The sequence below is a fragment of the Peromyscus maniculatus genome, chromosome 11 (genome assembly GCF_049852395.1).
Source record: "Peromyscus maniculatus bairdii isolate BWxNUB_F1_BW_parent chromosome 11, HU_Pman_BW_mat_3.1, whole genome shotgun sequence".
Classification (NCBI taxonomy): domain Eukaryota; kingdom Metazoa; phylum Chordata; class Mammalia; order Rodentia; family Cricetidae; genus Peromyscus; species Peromyscus maniculatus.
This window is the reverse complement of record NC_134862.1, coordinates 43,913,610-43,929,554: the sequence shown is the minus strand read 5'-3', so window position 1 is coordinate 43,929,554 and position 15,945 is coordinate 43,913,610. Positions and strand designations below refer to the sequence as shown.

At 51.7% G+C, this 15,945-nt stretch overlaps 1 protein-coding gene across 4 annotated transcripts in view; it reads left to right on the top strand.

The window, feature by feature from the left end:
• Positions 1–11,418, top strand: part of Ppfia4 (PPFI scaffold protein A4) — a 47,938-nt gene extending 36,520 nt beyond the window's left edge. The window contains exons 25-30 of one of the 4 annotated variants that reach the window (XR_001578829.3): positions 2,823–2,920; positions 3,455–3,630; positions 6,645–6,713; positions 8,690–8,867; positions 9,026–9,134; positions 9,336–11,418. Coding sequence is in view for 2 of the 4 variants with exons in the window: in XM_076547441.1 (XP_076403556.1) it covers positions 2,823–2,920; positions 3,455–3,630; positions 6,645–6,713; positions 8,690–8,867; positions 9,336–9,385 (571 nt within the window). In the remaining 2 variants the exon portion in view is untranslated. The remainder of the gene's footprint in view (positions 1–2,822; positions 2,921–3,454; positions 3,631–6,644; positions 6,714–8,689; positions 8,868–9,025; positions 9,135–9,335) is intronic. The other 3 variants (XR_013043270.1, XM_076547441.1, XM_076547442.1) reach the window with 3 other exon arrangements.
• Positions 11,419–15,945: the final 4,527 nt, after the last annotated feature.

The following is a 15,945-nucleotide window of genomic DNA, read 5'->3' as shown; positions in this document are numbered from 1 at the left end:
AGGAGCAGGGAGGAAGCCAGCCTGCCCCGGGGCTCTGGGGCAGCTAGCTCTGCAGCTCCAGAGCTCCAGGGTTCTGAGGTGTCCCCTCTGCCATTCACTCTGGGTTATTCCCGCAACATTCCAATAGCATGTTCTCCCCCCCCCCCCCCCCCGCTGTTGGAGTTTGGGGACAAGGACTCATGCTGCGGCTCACACTGGCCTCAAACTCAGCACTCCTCTCCTGTCTCGTCCTCCAAATCCTGGGATTACAGGCACGAGCCCTCACGCCCGGCTTCCAAAGCATGTCCTTGGGTCTGGGTATTATCTCTCAGCTGCAACCCTCAGGATTGAGCGTAGGCTCTCTACAGGCAGTCAGGCGTGCTGATGCTGAGCTTTACCCTCAGCGACCCCCCCCCCCCAACTTCGTTTTGAAACAGGAACTCATGTAACCCAGGATGGCCTTAAACTTTCTGTATAGCCAAGGATGACCTTGAGTTTCTGATCCTCCTGCCTCCACTTCCAAGTGTAGGGATTATAGGCACGTGCCTCTGTACCTGGCCTCCTCGGCATTTTTTTGCATTTTGAGACAGGGTCTCACTAAGTTGTCTGGTCTTGAACTCATTCTGTAGTAGCCCTTGAACTTGGGGTCCTCTTGCCTCAGCCTCCTGAATAGCTTGGATTACAGGCTTGTACCACCAAGTCACCTTTGGAGACATTCATGTAAGTCATTATTTTTTTACGACCTGAAAGGGTTATTTACGTCTTACTCTAAACAGCGGCGGGAATCCTGCCTGCTCGCTTGGCCAGGTGGAGCTGACACCCTCATCTTTTGACATCTTACCCAGTGCTTCTCCTCAGACTGGGGTAGTCTGTTGAGTGAGGGTCTGCTGTTTGGGCCGACCCCCACCCGACACATACATTAATCACACCTCCCTTCCGAATAGTGGTCCTGTTTCTGAGTCCCTGAGATGTGCTGAGCCCTTCCATTCACGATCATTTTTAATCCTCACCACAACCCTGAAAGAGAGGTAGGACCCCATCTACCCGGTGCCCTCAGGGAGGATGTGGCAGAGTTGGCATTCAAACCTGTCTTGACCTAACGTTAAGGGCTTTATGGTTTTGCTGTGTTGACCAATAGCTTTGAAAGTCACAGGAACTGTGTAAAAGATTACAATGAAACTCAACACCAGGGTCATTTCCCATCAGGGGTTGTGTGTGCTCACGCCTCTTCAGAGTCACCCAGAGTTTAAGACAGCAGCAGCCCAAGCACTAAACCCAGGCCGCCCAGGAACGGGTCTCTGAGCCATGAGTGTTCCGGGCAGGAGAGCTTCGGAGGCCGTCCGGATAATTTCATCCCAAAGTGACTGGAGTCGGGGTGGGCTTCTGTTCTGTTGCTCTGTGGAAGGGAACACCCAGAAAGGGAAAAAGACAGAGTAGCGGTCCAGTCTAGCCAGGACCCTTACCTGTGTCCCAGGGGGAACCAGCTGCCAACCTCTGGAGTGCTCCACAGCCACTGTGGAAGGGCTGTCTGGTGAGTCCTAGATTCGGAGGAGCTCAAGTGAATGGCTGTGGGAGTCCCTTCTAACCCAAGGTTCTCTCCCAACTCACTGTTTATTCACTGCTTATTATGACCTGCTGCTCTCTCTTGTGGCGTAGTTAGTAAGTTAAGTAAATGGTTTAATTTTGTCAGTGAGCACTTACAGAGCACCTATGATGTCTTAGAGATTTATGACCAGTAAGTCAAACAGTCCCCTGCCCTCATGAAATGTATATTCAGACTTGGCGAGCCAAGACAGTTAAGGAGTGAGGGAAAAGATTAGACCTAGTGTGGGAGTGTGGGGTGGTGATGGTGATGGTGTAGGGTGAGTCTACTTTGGGTGACTGCTGAGTTGGACTGAGCAGGAGACATTTGAACAAAGACTTAAAGGTGAAGAAAGAGTGAGCTATTTAGAAAGCTGGGGGGGGGGGTGCCATGTTCTGGGTAGGCATAACAGCCAGTGCAAAGGCCCCGAGGCACCCAGGCCTCAGAAGCCTGCTGTGTGACAGGGTGTCAGTGTGTCTGAGGAACAACATGGGTGTCAGTGTGGCTGCGGCACGGAGAGCATTTGCACAGGGAAGGGGACACCTTTGGCATCTTGTAGGCCGTTGAAAGGACCGAGTGAAATGGCAATATGGAGGAGAGTCTTAGAGTTCCTTTTCCTCTGGCTTGTGAGTGGTAGTTAGTCTTTATCATTCCAACGCCTGCAGTGAAGGGACCGGCTGGTTTCATGCAAGCCCTGTCACCAGTCAGGCCCTTTGTTAGTTTCTTCTTGCTGTAACAGAATACCTGACACAACCTAGGAGAGAAAGGACTTATTTTTGCTTCTGGTTCGAGCCAGTTGAGAAGGGGGAAGCAGAGAGAATGTCTCGGCCATCAGGCCGTCTCCTTCTCCCCTTTTATTCCGTCTGGGTGCCAGCCTGTGGGATGGAGCTGCCCATATTCAGGATGGGTCTTACCACCTCCCTAATCCCCTCTGGGGATGTCCTTGAAGACACACCCAGAGATGCATTGGACTGATCTATTAGGCTAGTGGTGCATTCTAACAAGGTCAAGATTAACCTTCACAGACCCTTCTGGCCTGGGGGTGGGGTAGGGAGAGTGGGGGGGCGGGGGATGTAAGCAGCAGGAGGTGGAAGTAACCTCAGATCAGGTGCAAGCCCTGACAGCAGGAACTTGGGGGTACCAGGTGTTCTTTGTGCTGAGTGCAGTGGGCCTGCCCCTACTATGGTTGGGACAGAAGGGGGCCGTGTGGGCAGGAATGCGGTCACACCAATGCCCTGGCTCAGGTGCTGTGTGCCTACAGAACCAGTCTCCAGTATGGCATCATGTGTCTGAAGAGGCTGAATTATGACCGGAAGGAGCTGGAGAAGAGGCGGGAGGAGAGCCAGCATGAGATCAAGGGTAAGCTGGTCAGGCCTTGTGAGCTTTGCCTCCACCCCGACCCTGGGGCCCACTGAGTCTCAAGGAAGACTCAGATGTGAGAGGGGAATGCAACCCCAGCCTGTCTGATGCCGTGGACGTATTCTGTGTCCACTCAGATGTGAATCCGTTTCCTTCAGACAGTGGCCACCAACCAGACTGATGTGACCTCTGGGATGGTACTGTAGACTGATGTGCTCATCGAAGTTGGCGATCTGGGGGGAGGGGAAGGGTTAGATGGGAAAGAGGCAGGTTGTAGACAAGACTCTAATAAGGCCACTTTGGTCTGAGGTGGGGGGGATAGCCTTTGCTGGGACTCCAGGAAGAAAAGTGGATTGGCAGAGATGCAGTGAGGTGGAGCTGGCCCGCAGGAACCCAGATGCCATGGAGGACAGACAGATGTTGCAAGTTAGGGATGGAGTGGGAGCTAGAGAGCCGGGTAACAGGGGCTCTGCACTTAGGAGAACCTGGGCAAGGCACGCTCTCTTCTTGTCCGTTTCTTCCTCTGCCCTCCAGATGTGCTGGTCTGGACCAATGACCAGGTGGTTCACTGGGTCCAGTCTATTGGGTTAAGGGACTATGCAGGAAACCTACATGAGAGTGGTGTGCATGGTGCTCTGCTGGCCCTGGATGAGAACTTCGATCACAACACCCTGGCCTTGGTTCTGCAAATTCCCACACAGAACACCCAGGTAGCCCTTCAGTCAACCAGCAACCACCTAACCCCCCAGCTCCCTCCTCCCCTCACCACCCCCACCGTGGGTGAGTGTGTGTGTGTGTGTGGGGGGGGGTGAGTGTGTGTGTGTTTATGTGTGTGATCTGTCCCAAGAGGGTGCAGTGTCCTCAGACCTCTGAGTGGTCCCTGTATATCACCAAAGCTCCTAGGAAATGTGTGTCTTTCACATACAGGTATTTTTCTTGTCACCACAGGGCTGTGGGTCATTCAAGCTCTTCCCAAGTCTCTCTCACAGCTGAGGCTTGGTACTTTCCTTATCCTTAAGTTGCTTCTCTGACCCCACTTTGCAGAGGGGGGCCCTGAACAGGCCCTGGGCCTCACCAGGACCATAGAGCCTGCATCTCTTTGGGGATCTGCTCCGGGGGCCCTAGGCTTCAGCAGACTAAATATACCAGTGGGCAGAGCCCAGAGCCGCTCTGTACCAGGGTTTGTCTTCCTGTCAGCAGCTCAAAAGATTAGACATCTCCTTCAGTTACATTTCATAATTATCATCACAACAGTTATCTAGGAATACATCTAAATTCGCTTGACCCTATTTATATTTTTGGCCCTTCCAGCTTCCTGTGGGTAATGGATTCTAGATGCACTCACGGTACTTCCTGGTTTTAGTTGTCCTAAATACTCTTCTGCCAGGCTCCCCCCCCCCCCCCCCCCCCCCGGGGAAAGATCTGCCTCTTTCTTACAGTTTAGCTTGATGAGGATGTTTGTATTTGACCAGTTCTCCCCTTTTGTAAGAACTGTGAATTTCATAAACTCTGATTATATTGCCTCTGGGCCCAAGCCTTTGTCTCTCCAGACAGAATGGTCTTAATTCCTTTAGCCTTCCCTTGTGTAGACTAGCGCTGCCCCTGATCGTTTTAGCTGCCCTTGTCTGAACTGGTCGCAGCTGTCAAATGGCTTTTGAAATTCAGTCACTAGCTGTGCTGGCTATTCTGGGAGCAGACACTTTTCAGCCTGAGGGAGGGTGGGGCTGTGTTGTCTCTTGGTTCTGGACAGCGTGTTGGCCTTGGGGGCAGTGGCAGCATTCAGGGCCAATGTGTTTGTAGATCCTCTGCCGGGATCCCTACTGACCAGTCAAAACACAGAGCATGGAGCCTTTCTTTTCGAGTACACGTTTGGATTTCCTCCAGATGCAATTTCTCTACTGTCCACCTCTAACTTCATTTGCAGGTTTCCTGCCTGCTCAGGGCTCCTCGGTGGACGCTACCCTTTTAACCTCTCACTACCCAGGAGATATGTGAAATGTTACAACATTGTCCTTTCTGATCATCTGTAAGATAGAATGTTCCCTCTCTGACAAACACTATCCTGCTAGAACTCTGTGCCTGATATCCCGTCCCTCCAGAAATGGCTTTCTCTTTCCCACTTCCTGTCTCAGAATGCGGATTTCCTCTTTTCTTCTCTTCTGCTTCTCCCCCTCCTCCACCACTTTCTTCTCTTTCTTTCTTCTCTTTCTTTCTTTCTTTCTTCTCTTTCTTTCTTTCTTTCCTTCCTTCCTTCCTTCCTTCCTTCCTTCCTTCCTTCCTTTCTTTTCTTTCTTTCTTTCTTTTCTTTCTCTCTCTCTCCTCCTCCTCCTTCCTCTTCCTCCTCCCCTTTTTCTTTTTTCTTTATTTTTTTGAGACAGGGTTTCTCTGTGTAGCCCTAGCTGTTCTGGAGCTGGCTCTATAGACCAGCCTCAAACTCAGAGATCCATTTGCCTCTGCCTCCTAGGATTCAAGGCATCCACTACCACCACCTGGCATTTTCTTGACCTATTTATCTGACTCAGGATGGAATCCTTTATGGACAGTGGTTGAAAATACCCGGTGACAGGAAGTTTTGAAAACCTCCCCGTTTCTTTTTTCTCTTGACTTATTTATTTTACATGTATGTGTGCCTGCATGTATGTATGCCATGTGCATGCAGGTGTTGCAGAGGCCAGGAGAGTGCTTCTGGTTCCCTGGCACTGGAGTTACAGGCAGTTGTCAGCCACCTGCTATAGGTACCGGGAACTGAACCCGGGTCCTCGGCAAGAGCAGCAAGCGCTCTTAACTTCTGAGCCACCTCTCCACCCACTCTGGTGGTTTGTTTCCTTAATGAGTTCATCTGGAAGAGGTCTAGAGAAGTGTCTGTGTGACACACTGCTCAGGGCCCTCACTATCCACGATGGAGAATTCTTTGAGTTTGTCATGTATACCCTGTCAGATGAGTTGCTCATTTCGCTTCCTCCTGCCCTCACCAAAGGGTAGTCAGCCATGGTTTTCCCTTTAGAGACAAAATATGGGCTTTAAAAAGAATGATTTTTATTTATTCATAGAGAATTGAGTATACTTGTACAATCTGTTTTGATCATCTCTGTCTACTGTTAACTCCCTCCAATTCCCACTAATGCCTCCATTCCATCTCCCTCCCAACTTCATGTCCTCTTTCTTTTTGTCTGTGTGTCCAGTTAGTGAAGCTAGTTTTTCCAGTAGATAAAGCCTGTCTATTCATGTACTCTGTACTCCTATTCTTAAAATGACATTTACCTTTAATGTATCCCATGTGAAAGAATCTCAAGGTTAACAGTTGACTTGTAGCAGGAAACTATTAGTGATTTATTTGAAGTAGTAGCCTCAGGAAGGTGTGTGAGGCTCCTAATAGGCCAAGTGCACTAATCCCTGCCTCCCATCTCTGCCCTCAGGCTCTAGGAAACAGTTGAAAGATGCCATTAAGGGGGGCGGGGATGAGATGACTCAGTGGATAGAAGAGCTTGTCACCAAGCCTGATGACCTGAGTTTGATCCCTGGGACCTGCATGGTGAAAAGAGAGAAACAATTCTTGAAAGTTCTTTTCTAACCTCCACAGTGCGCGCGCGCGCGCACATACACACACACACACACACACACACACACACATACAAATAAAAACTGAATTAATGTAAATTTTAAAAGAGAAAGATACCAAAAATATTGTTGACCCTCTTTCTTCCTCTTACTGTGTGGGTTTCAGGCCCGTCAAGTGATGGAGAGAGAGTTCAATAACCTGTTGGCCTTGGGCACAGACAGGAAGTTGGATGACGTGAGTACCTGGATATGAGTTTAGAGCCTTGGTCATTGCTGGTTGGTGGATTGAGGTTCATGAGATCTCCTGCTACCCCAGGGCTGAGGAGTGGTGGCTGGCCCAAGGGAAGGAGAGCCAGCAGGGGTGGGGAATGGTAAGGGGTGGGGAGGCATGTTGTTGGGCATCAGTAGGCCGTGAGGAAGTCTCTGTGAAAATCATTTCCGGTATAAAAACCAAAAGCCGGTGTTAAACTTCTAGCACCTTCCACCTCAAGGCTCAGCCTTCTCAACCATGCAGGGTCAAAGGTCTTCCCGAGAGGCCGTATCTTTGGGGTGTCTCAGGTCCCGCTATGTCTCTCCGTGCTTGGTGAGATTGCAGCCTGTCCTCCAGTTGTGTGGCGTTTGAAGACATGCTCTGCTGAGGTGCAGCCGAGTGACAGCAGCTGAGTGACAGCCCTGCTCTCTGCTCCTCTCTGCGAAACAAAACCTCAGGCTTTTGTCACCCCAGATCGCTGTCGCTTCACTCTTCCGTTTACATCCAAGCCATCTTTCCAGCCCTTCTGGCCTGCAGCAGCTGCCCTTTGACCTTCGTTCTGTCAGGCCTTCTTCCCTTTGGGTTCGGGGAAGACTCTGATGCCAGCACTCTCTTCCTTCTCCTGCCAGTCAGTGTGCCTTACCTGACCACGCTTTGAGCAAGTTAAAAAAGAGCCCAGGACCGATGAGGTGGCGTAGCAGGGAAAGACTCTTGCTGTACAGGCCAGATGGCCTGGGTTTGATCTCTGGAACCTATAGAGAGGTAGAAAGAGATATCCAACTCTACAGTGTTGTCTGTCCTCCAGGTTCCACAGATGTACCATGGCAGGTGCACCCCCACCCCACTCATGTTTATTTTTAGGTTCTCCATCTCCAGACCTTGCTAAATTAAGGAAGGGGACTCCAGCTATCCATTCATTTAACAGTTACTGAGGCAGACAGCATCCCCAGACCCCACCCAGGATCAGGGAATGCATTCTTTGGGACAACAAAAAGAATCATGCATTTTGCTCCACGGAGCGTAGAGCATGACAGAGAGAAAGGAGAAGATGACAGAAGGGAGTAGAGAATGCAGGGACTGAGGGGAGCAAGGGGAGGGGATGAGGGAAGAAAGTAACGAAACAATCTTGTAAATGCATGTAAAATGCTTCGGGGACAGGCCTTACGACAGAGGGTTAGAAGCGATTAGAGCATGCGTCACTCCAAGGGCACAATTACAAATCCCAGGGCACTAGGCATGGGAGGAGTCGTTCAGGTAAAAACGGGGGTCAGTGGCCCCGTTCCTGCTCACTCTACCCATATCGTGCGGTCTGTACAGTTCTGAAAACACCAAGGTGGAAGACGAGGCTTGGCTACAAGGCACTAAACCGTGGCTCTGAAGGGTGGGATGGGTGGCCTATATCCATGTCTCTCTCTGCTTGTCTGTCTGACCCATCATGGTCTGTTCCGGTCCCACTGGAGTAGGTAGCCTGAGAAATAGGTGAGGCAGATGTTGGAATTCCCGTTTGACAGATAAGAAAACTGAGGCCCGGAGAGGTCATGTCGCTAGTAATTCACCTGAACCAAGAGTGGCAACCTAGAAGTCATGATCCCTGGCAGTGTTTTTCTGTCAACCTGGGTAGTATCTTTCCTGAGGCCCGAGGAGGACAGGAGAGCAATGCTGGGCTGACCAGACTTCCCACAGGGAGCCTGAAAAGAGAAATATTTTGAAAAAGCAGTGGACTCTCCCAGCTCAGTTTGGGAAGATTGGGGGAGGGGGGAGTAGAGCAATGGAGTTGGTCGTTGGACCAGACCCGATGGGGGGGGGGACCTCCTTCTGGATCTTGTGTGAGAGGCCACTTGTAGTCATCCCCTGTAGCTTCCATTCGTCTTACAGGAGAAAACACAGAGCTAGAGAGGGAGGTGATACCCCTCAGGGCTTCAGGGCCTGGGGCGGCAACTCCAATATGCCCCTTGGTGCAGGGGGAAGAGAAGGTGTTCCGTCGAGCACCCTCCTGGAGGAAACGCTTCCGGCCCCGGGATCACCACAGTGGTGGCATGCTGGGCACCTCGGCAGAGACCCTCCCGGTGGGCTTCCGTGTGTCCACGCTGGGCCCGCTGCAGCCCCCACCCGCCCCGCCCAAGAAGATCATGCCGGAAGGTGAGTGCGGGGCTGGCCGCGGGCGCCCTCCCCGCCGCACCCTGGGGCCGAGCGGGCTGGAGAGGGGCGAGGCCGAGGCTGCGCTGCACTAACGCTGCGGTGGGGCGCGCACTAACCCGCGCTCTGTGTGTTCTCCCGCCGCTGCCGACTCCTGCCAGCCGGGACGGCGGGGGCGCAGAGACTGGAGCCCTCCACGGTCCGGACCTACTCCTGCTGACCCCCCACCCTCCCGCCCCGGGTCTGACGGGGGTGCGCCCCCGGCTCGGGGTAAGTGGGCCTGGCCGTGGCTGCGCTCGCCCGCCTTGCCTCCGCCCCGGCCCGCCCTGCCGCCGCCGCCGCACCCTCGCTGCAGCACCGCCCGGCTTGCCCTTCCCGCTTCGCTTCGTGCTTGGCCGCATGCCGCACCTACCTGCTGCCCGCCCCCAGGACCACCTCCACTTACAGATCCGTCTCTCTCTTCTCTCTTAGCTCACTCCCACTATCTCTACGGACACATGCTCTCCGCCTTCCGGGACTAGCCGCAGCCCCCAGGGTGGGTGTCCTGGTTTCGCAGGCTCAGCCGGCCCTGACCCCTCCTGCTTGTTCCCTTTCTCCCTTGGCTCCCAGTCTCTCCTCTGTGACTTTCCAGTTGCCCGGGATCTCAGAATATGCTCATCCACTCCTTTGGCATCCCACCATCCGAGTCCTACTTCGTGCCCCTTTTCTAAGTCTCCGGTGGATGTGGCCAAGGTCTCCTGTGTGATGCGGCACCCAGGTTGTTGGTGCTTGGAATTCTGTGGGAGGGACAGAAGGGCAGCACCGAGTGAGCGTGTTACCACTTACTTATGGGTTCATCAGGCTCACGATCCCAGGCCAAGGACTGAGATGGCCCTTCCAATAAAAGGCCATTTCGGACTCCGTCCTGCTTGGACTAAGTGGCCTTTGGTCCCCTCCACTCTGGCCGCGCCAGATGGTCTGAGTGGTTTTGGTATCCCTTTTCACAGTATCACCCACTCTTCCCCAAACCCCGTCACCAGTGTCTGTAGCTCCAGCCTCCAAGTCTTGCTTGGGGGCCATGGGGGGTGTAGAATACCCGAGCCCCTCCAGGGCAAGCCAGGAGGGGAACTGAGAAAGACGAAGGTAGAAACTCTGAGCCCAAGCTGGTGACGCATCCCAAATATGTGGGAGAAACGGACCCGGAGCTTTGGGCCAAGGGTGAGGGCAAGGCAAAGTCTTCAGCGCCTTGCTCAGTAGGAGGTGCAGTCAGGTAAACTAGGAGAGCGGAAGATGGCCTTACTACCTAAGCGCAAAGGGCACTGGGAACGCTCCAGCCCCAGCCACAAGCAGAGAGCTGCTACCGGACTGAATGGATCAGATTGTGAACTGTTGACTCTGCTCTGAAAGGGAGGAGGGGGAGGTATCCTTTAGCCAATCGTGTCCCAGGTCCAGGATATTTAATGTGGCTTGAGGCAGTCTCCCTTTCGTGTCCTTAGGCCCCCCAGTCCTCCTTTAGGATTCTTTTGGGGTCAGCTGTCTATTCAAGAAATTCTTGATCTCCTCCCTCTCCACGATTTTAGATGCTTTTCTGGCAGCATGGTGGGGCAGGACAGATTTATGAGGAATGTCAATCACCTCCTCTTCCAGACCCATTTCTTAGCCTTAGGAAAGCTCAGGACCTCATATCAGGGTGGGTCCATAGAACCTGATACTTAATGGAAGAGGAAAGGAAGTGCCTGGATGGTGTTTGCTGGAGAAGGCAGTACAGTGCCATCCTGTAGGTGAGTGGAGTAGCTGGCTTGCCATCTCATCCATCCACTGGGATCCTGAACAGGGGCTAGGCTAGCAGGTGGAGAAACGAGCCAGAACTCCGTGTCTGAAAAGGGCTTAGAGCTTTGTGCTGTTGCCCAGGAGAGGAAAGCTTGACTAACGGGATGACTGAATGGGCTCACCTGGGCTGGGGCAGGCGACTACCTGTTCTCCATCCCATTGTTTCTGCTTGCCTACCAGTCAGGCTGCTGGGAATGGAGATGGGGAACAGTTGAGGAGGACGTGAATTGGGTAGAGAGAAAGAAAACCCAACTGTGAGCTCTGGAGTTACAGGGAAGTACCAGCATCCTAAAATGGAAGGAGTTGAGCTGGAAGACACCACCTGACTCCTTCTAAGGACTCTCCGTGGACTAGCCATGTGGGGGGCGTCAGCCCTGCCCCTTCTCTACCACGTGACCCTATCATGATTTTCCATGTCAGAGGTAGCAGCTGGGGAGCCAGGTGCATTCAGGGCCAGCAGGGCGGATGGACCAGGGGATCCGCATGCAGTGATGGAAGGCTGCGGTCATGGTGTACCCCTCGCCTCACAGTCAATATATATGTATGTATGTATTTTTTTTTTTTTCTGGAGAGTCACCCGTGACCTGAGCTCTCCTTGCCAGCCTCCTGTGTCTCACCAGGTCCCTTCTCAGTACTGTATTGGCTCAGTGCTTCAGGAGTGCGTGTGGGAGTGTGCGTGGGTGTGTGTGTGGGTGTGAGTGGGTGTGTACGTACCAATAAACAACCTGGTTTTAAGACAATGTACAAACGGCTTCCATTTCTTTATTAAGCACTTCGTTCACCTGATGTGTCCAGCTCCCTTCGCAGACCTTAGGTGGCTGTGCTCTGGGGAGGAAGTATCAGAGTTTTGAGCACACAGGCAATACCCTTCTGTTTATCACGCACTCGTGGGATTGATGGGAACGTTAGGGTTTGGGTGGCGTGTACCAAGGGTTTATAGAACAAGGTGAACGGGTGAGAAGCCTGGTATCAGGCTGGTTCGTTTTCTCATCTTTATTCATCTGCCCAGGCTTCCTCCACTTGGGTCCTTTCCCGCTGAGCCTGGAGTCACTGCTGCTGCCCAACTTCCAGGAGCTGTCTTAGTTACTTTTTGGTTGCTGTGATAAGATACCATGACCAAGGCAATTTATGGGAAAAAAAAAAAAAAAAACATTCAACTGGGTGCTTGCTTACAGCTTCAGAGGGTTAGAGTCCATGACTATCATGGCGGGGAGTGTGGAAGCAGGGCAGGCAGGCAGGCAGACACTGGAGAAGTAGCTTAATATTGAGACAACTAAGAGGCAGAGAGACAGCTCACTGGGTGGCATGGGCTTTTAAAGCCTCAAAGCCTGCCTGCCCTCCTTGACACACCTCCTCCAATGAGGCCACACCTCCTAATCCTTCCCAAACAGTTCCACCAGCTGGGGACCAACCATTCAAATATATGAGACTATGGGGGGCATTTTTTTTTTTTTTTTTTTTGAGACGGGTTTCTCTGTGTAGCAGCCCTGGCTCTCCTGAAACTTACTCTGCTCTGTAGAGCAGTCTGGGCTCAAACTCACAGAAATCCGCCTGCCTCTGCCTGGGAGTAAAGGCGTGTGCTGCCTCTACCACCACCACCACTGGGTGGTGCCATTCTCCTTTAAACCACCACAGGGGGTCTTCACTGCCTCCAGAAGAAGCTATTCATGACTGGGATCCCTGGCCCTCTCCTCTTCCCCCCAGTTTGAGTCTGCCTAGTCAGAAATGTCGCGTCCTCCAGAAGACAGCTCAGTGCTCTTTTCCTTACCTCTGAAGCTTTGGCCCTTCAACTCCCTTCCAAGTCTCTCACGGGAGGCAATGGCTGGCGCTGCGGCAGAGCGAGGCAGCCGACGTCCTTCCGCTCCACGCCCACTCTACAGGTGTACATGTGTACACCTTGTCTCCGTGACTGTCTATGGCCCTGGGCTGTGACGGGGCTGTGACAGCGCTCCTTAGGTCAGTCTCTTTGATCCCTACAATGAATGAGCGAATCGACTGACCTCATCTTGGGGAATGGCTGAGAGGGTTATTATTAATAAACGCTGACAAATCCCTGAGTACTGCTGTGTGCCAGACCCTTGCCTGTTCCTGCCGCTATTGCAAAATAACCTTACACGGGTCGTTTTTAATCAACAGAAATGTGTTTCTCACAGTATTGGAGTTTGAGAAGTCTAAAGGCAAGCCACTGGCAGAGTTAATGTCTGATGAGGGTCCAGTCTTCAGACATGGTACTTTGTCAAGGTGTTCTCATGTGCTAGAAAAGGTTGAAGGGAAACAAGGATAAACAGGCTGCGAGGCCTTTACATAAGGACACTAACACCATTCACGAGGGCACAGCTCTCATGTCCTAATCGCCTTCAGAAGACCTGTCTGTTAATAATATTGCACTAGGGATTAGATATTTTAAAGATTGAAACAATTTTTTAAAAAAAATCTAAGTGTGAATGTGCACATGTGTGTGTGGGTTCCAGTGGAGGCCAGAAGACACACGGGGCCCTTGGAGCTGGAAGTACAACATTTGTGAGCTGCTTGATGCAGGTGCTGGGGTCCAAGCTTGGGTCTTGGTGACAGAGCAGCAAGCCATCCTAACCGCTTTTATCCAGCCCCAAACATGAGCTGAATATGAATTTGGAAGAAGCCCCAACATCCAAATTATAACTTGTAGTAGGCAGATTAACTTGTAGTAATCAAATTAATGAGTTAATTAACCTAATCCTCACAAGCCAGCAGTGTGGCATCACTGTCACCTTATATAACGGAATTGTCAGGCTAAGATCACGCACCTTGGGAAAGACATGGGTTTCAAGCCTACCTCGGAGTCCAGTGTGCTGTCCGTAACTGTAAACTGCATGGTAAATTCCTGACCTAGCGCCCCCGAGTGCTCGGCAGCTTAACTGCTACTTCTAAGAGAGAGCATCATGATTTCTCCAGCCATCCTAATTCTCTTTCCCTCATACCTTTGTTGGTAACCACGCAAGTGGCCCTTGGCGTCCGTGAATCATCCTGGGGTCATCCGTCCACTCATCTGAGTGACGAACCGTGTGGTGTGACACATACAGCATTCTTGTGTCCCTTCCATAGCCACTGGTGCCCCAAACACCGATGAGACGGGAATGACAGAGTCCATGGGCACAGGTGACAGGAAGAGAGCCAGATACTAACTCAGGCAGAGCCCAGGCAAGGCCAAGAGAGGTGAGATGTGTCTGCAAGCCGCTCAGTGCCCCCACCGCTCATGGTCAAGGGAGGAACTGATGAGCTGTAGTAGCCGGGCTACAGGAGAGAGGTCTGACGGGTCCAGAGAGCCACGACTTCCCAGTGTTGCCAGCCACTAGGTTGGGGATCTAGAAAGAGCAGTCCTGTATGGAAATGGGTATTCAAGCATGCTGGGCTCCAGATAAGACCCTATTAACATCATGTTTCACCTTCCTTCCTTCCTTCCTTCCTTCCTTCCTTCCTTCCTTCCTTCCTTCCTTCCTTCCTTCCTTCCTTCCTTCTTCTTCCCTCCCTCCCTCCCTCCCTCCCCCCTCTCTCCCTCCCTTCCTCCGTCCCTCCCTCCCACTCTCTCCTTCCTTCCTTCCTTCCTTCCTTCCTTCCTTCCTTCCTTCCTTCCTTCTTTCTTTTCTTTTCTTTTTTTTTTTTTTTTTTTTGAGACAGGGTTTCTTTGTGTAGCCCTGGCTGTCCTGGAACTTGCTCTGTAGAGCAGGCTGGCCTGGAACTCACAGAAATCTGCTTGCCTGGGATTAAAGGTGTGCACCACTGCTGCCCAGCTTTTTTTTTTTTTTTTTTTTTTTTTTTTTTTGGTTTTTTCAAGACAGGGTTTCTCTGTGTAGCTTTGCGCCTTTCCTGGAGCTCACTTGGTAGCCCAGGCTGGCCTCGAACTCACAGAGATCCGCCTGGCTCTGCCTCCCGAGTGCTGGGATTAAAGGCGTGCGCCACCAACGCCCGGCTGCTGCCCAGCTTTAGCATCATGATTCTTTGGCATTTGGAGAAAACAGGGAAGAATCTTTCCAAGGAAGGGTCCTTAGAAGGTTTTCCTCTGCTCTCTCTGGAAATGTTCTAAACAGAGTGAGAGACAAGGAGTCTGGGTCTGGGCGGCCACCCACAGCTGAGAGAATGTAGGAGGAGGGACATCAAATGGCGGTGACACACGTTCCTATCAAGGCCTGAACTGGGCTTCTTTAGCCAACTTCACTGGGAGCTCTAGCTCCCCTTAGGCATCTGTGCCCCGGTTTGGGCCTTAGAAACCAGGAAACTAAAGAACACAGGGCATGACATGTTAGGGGATAATGGGGTGGCATTTCTTCCATGGAGCAGACACCTGAGTTGAGAGGACTCCTCTCCTACCACTGTTCTTCCACACCAGTTGCCCCAACCACCTAGCACACCTGCAGTCACTAGTGGGAAGGTTTTCTGGGAAGTTAGACACTAAGAATGTTTACTGGAGGGCACAGATGGTACTTTAATAAGCATCCTGTAATTCATAATAATTAGCCAAACACCAGGAAGTTCCTATATGCACACTAACAATTGGTATGCCAGTTTTAAGTAATTCTTGCGTTTTCATTCTTGTGGATTCCTTAAAGTCCATTATTAGGCAACATTTGATTAACCCAGTTTGATTTATTGTACTTACTTCCACTGATTGAGGGAATTTAAGTTAATTTCCCTAAAGAACGCCACCTCATTATTCATTAACATGAGTGTTATCTGTAATTCTATTGTCAAGGTGGCGAATTTGTTAATTTAAGGAAACCCTTACGCTTAATAACATTTTGTGAAACTACTCTGGGCTCCTGTGTGGCAGAGTTAGTCATTCACATCTGCGCTGTGCTGTCGTATTGTGACTTGAGGACTTGCAAGCCATGATTACACCTGCCAGTGCAGGGCTCTCCAGTGACTCCGCTGACTCCAGTGACCATTGCTGTTCTTTCAAGGGGGGATATGCACCTCAGTTTCCAGTTGACATAACTGGAAAGCACGGGCTTGAACGCTATATCCAGCAATCCCAGAGGCCACGAGCTCCCTGGTATTCATTGAGTGCCCTTACTGTTAGCCAGCGCTAGACCCTTGGAGGGGCCTGAGAGGGCAAGGGATAGACCCAGCATCACAACTGAAGGCAGTGGGGTACTATCCACCTAAGAACACTGGGAGGCACTGGGATGGAGGACATAACTCTCAGAAGGGCCCTTTTTGGTTTCGTAGTTGAGTGTTTTGGTGGCTGTAAGGAGAGCACACTAGATTAGTGGTAAGGTGTGGTGATGCAGACACTTAC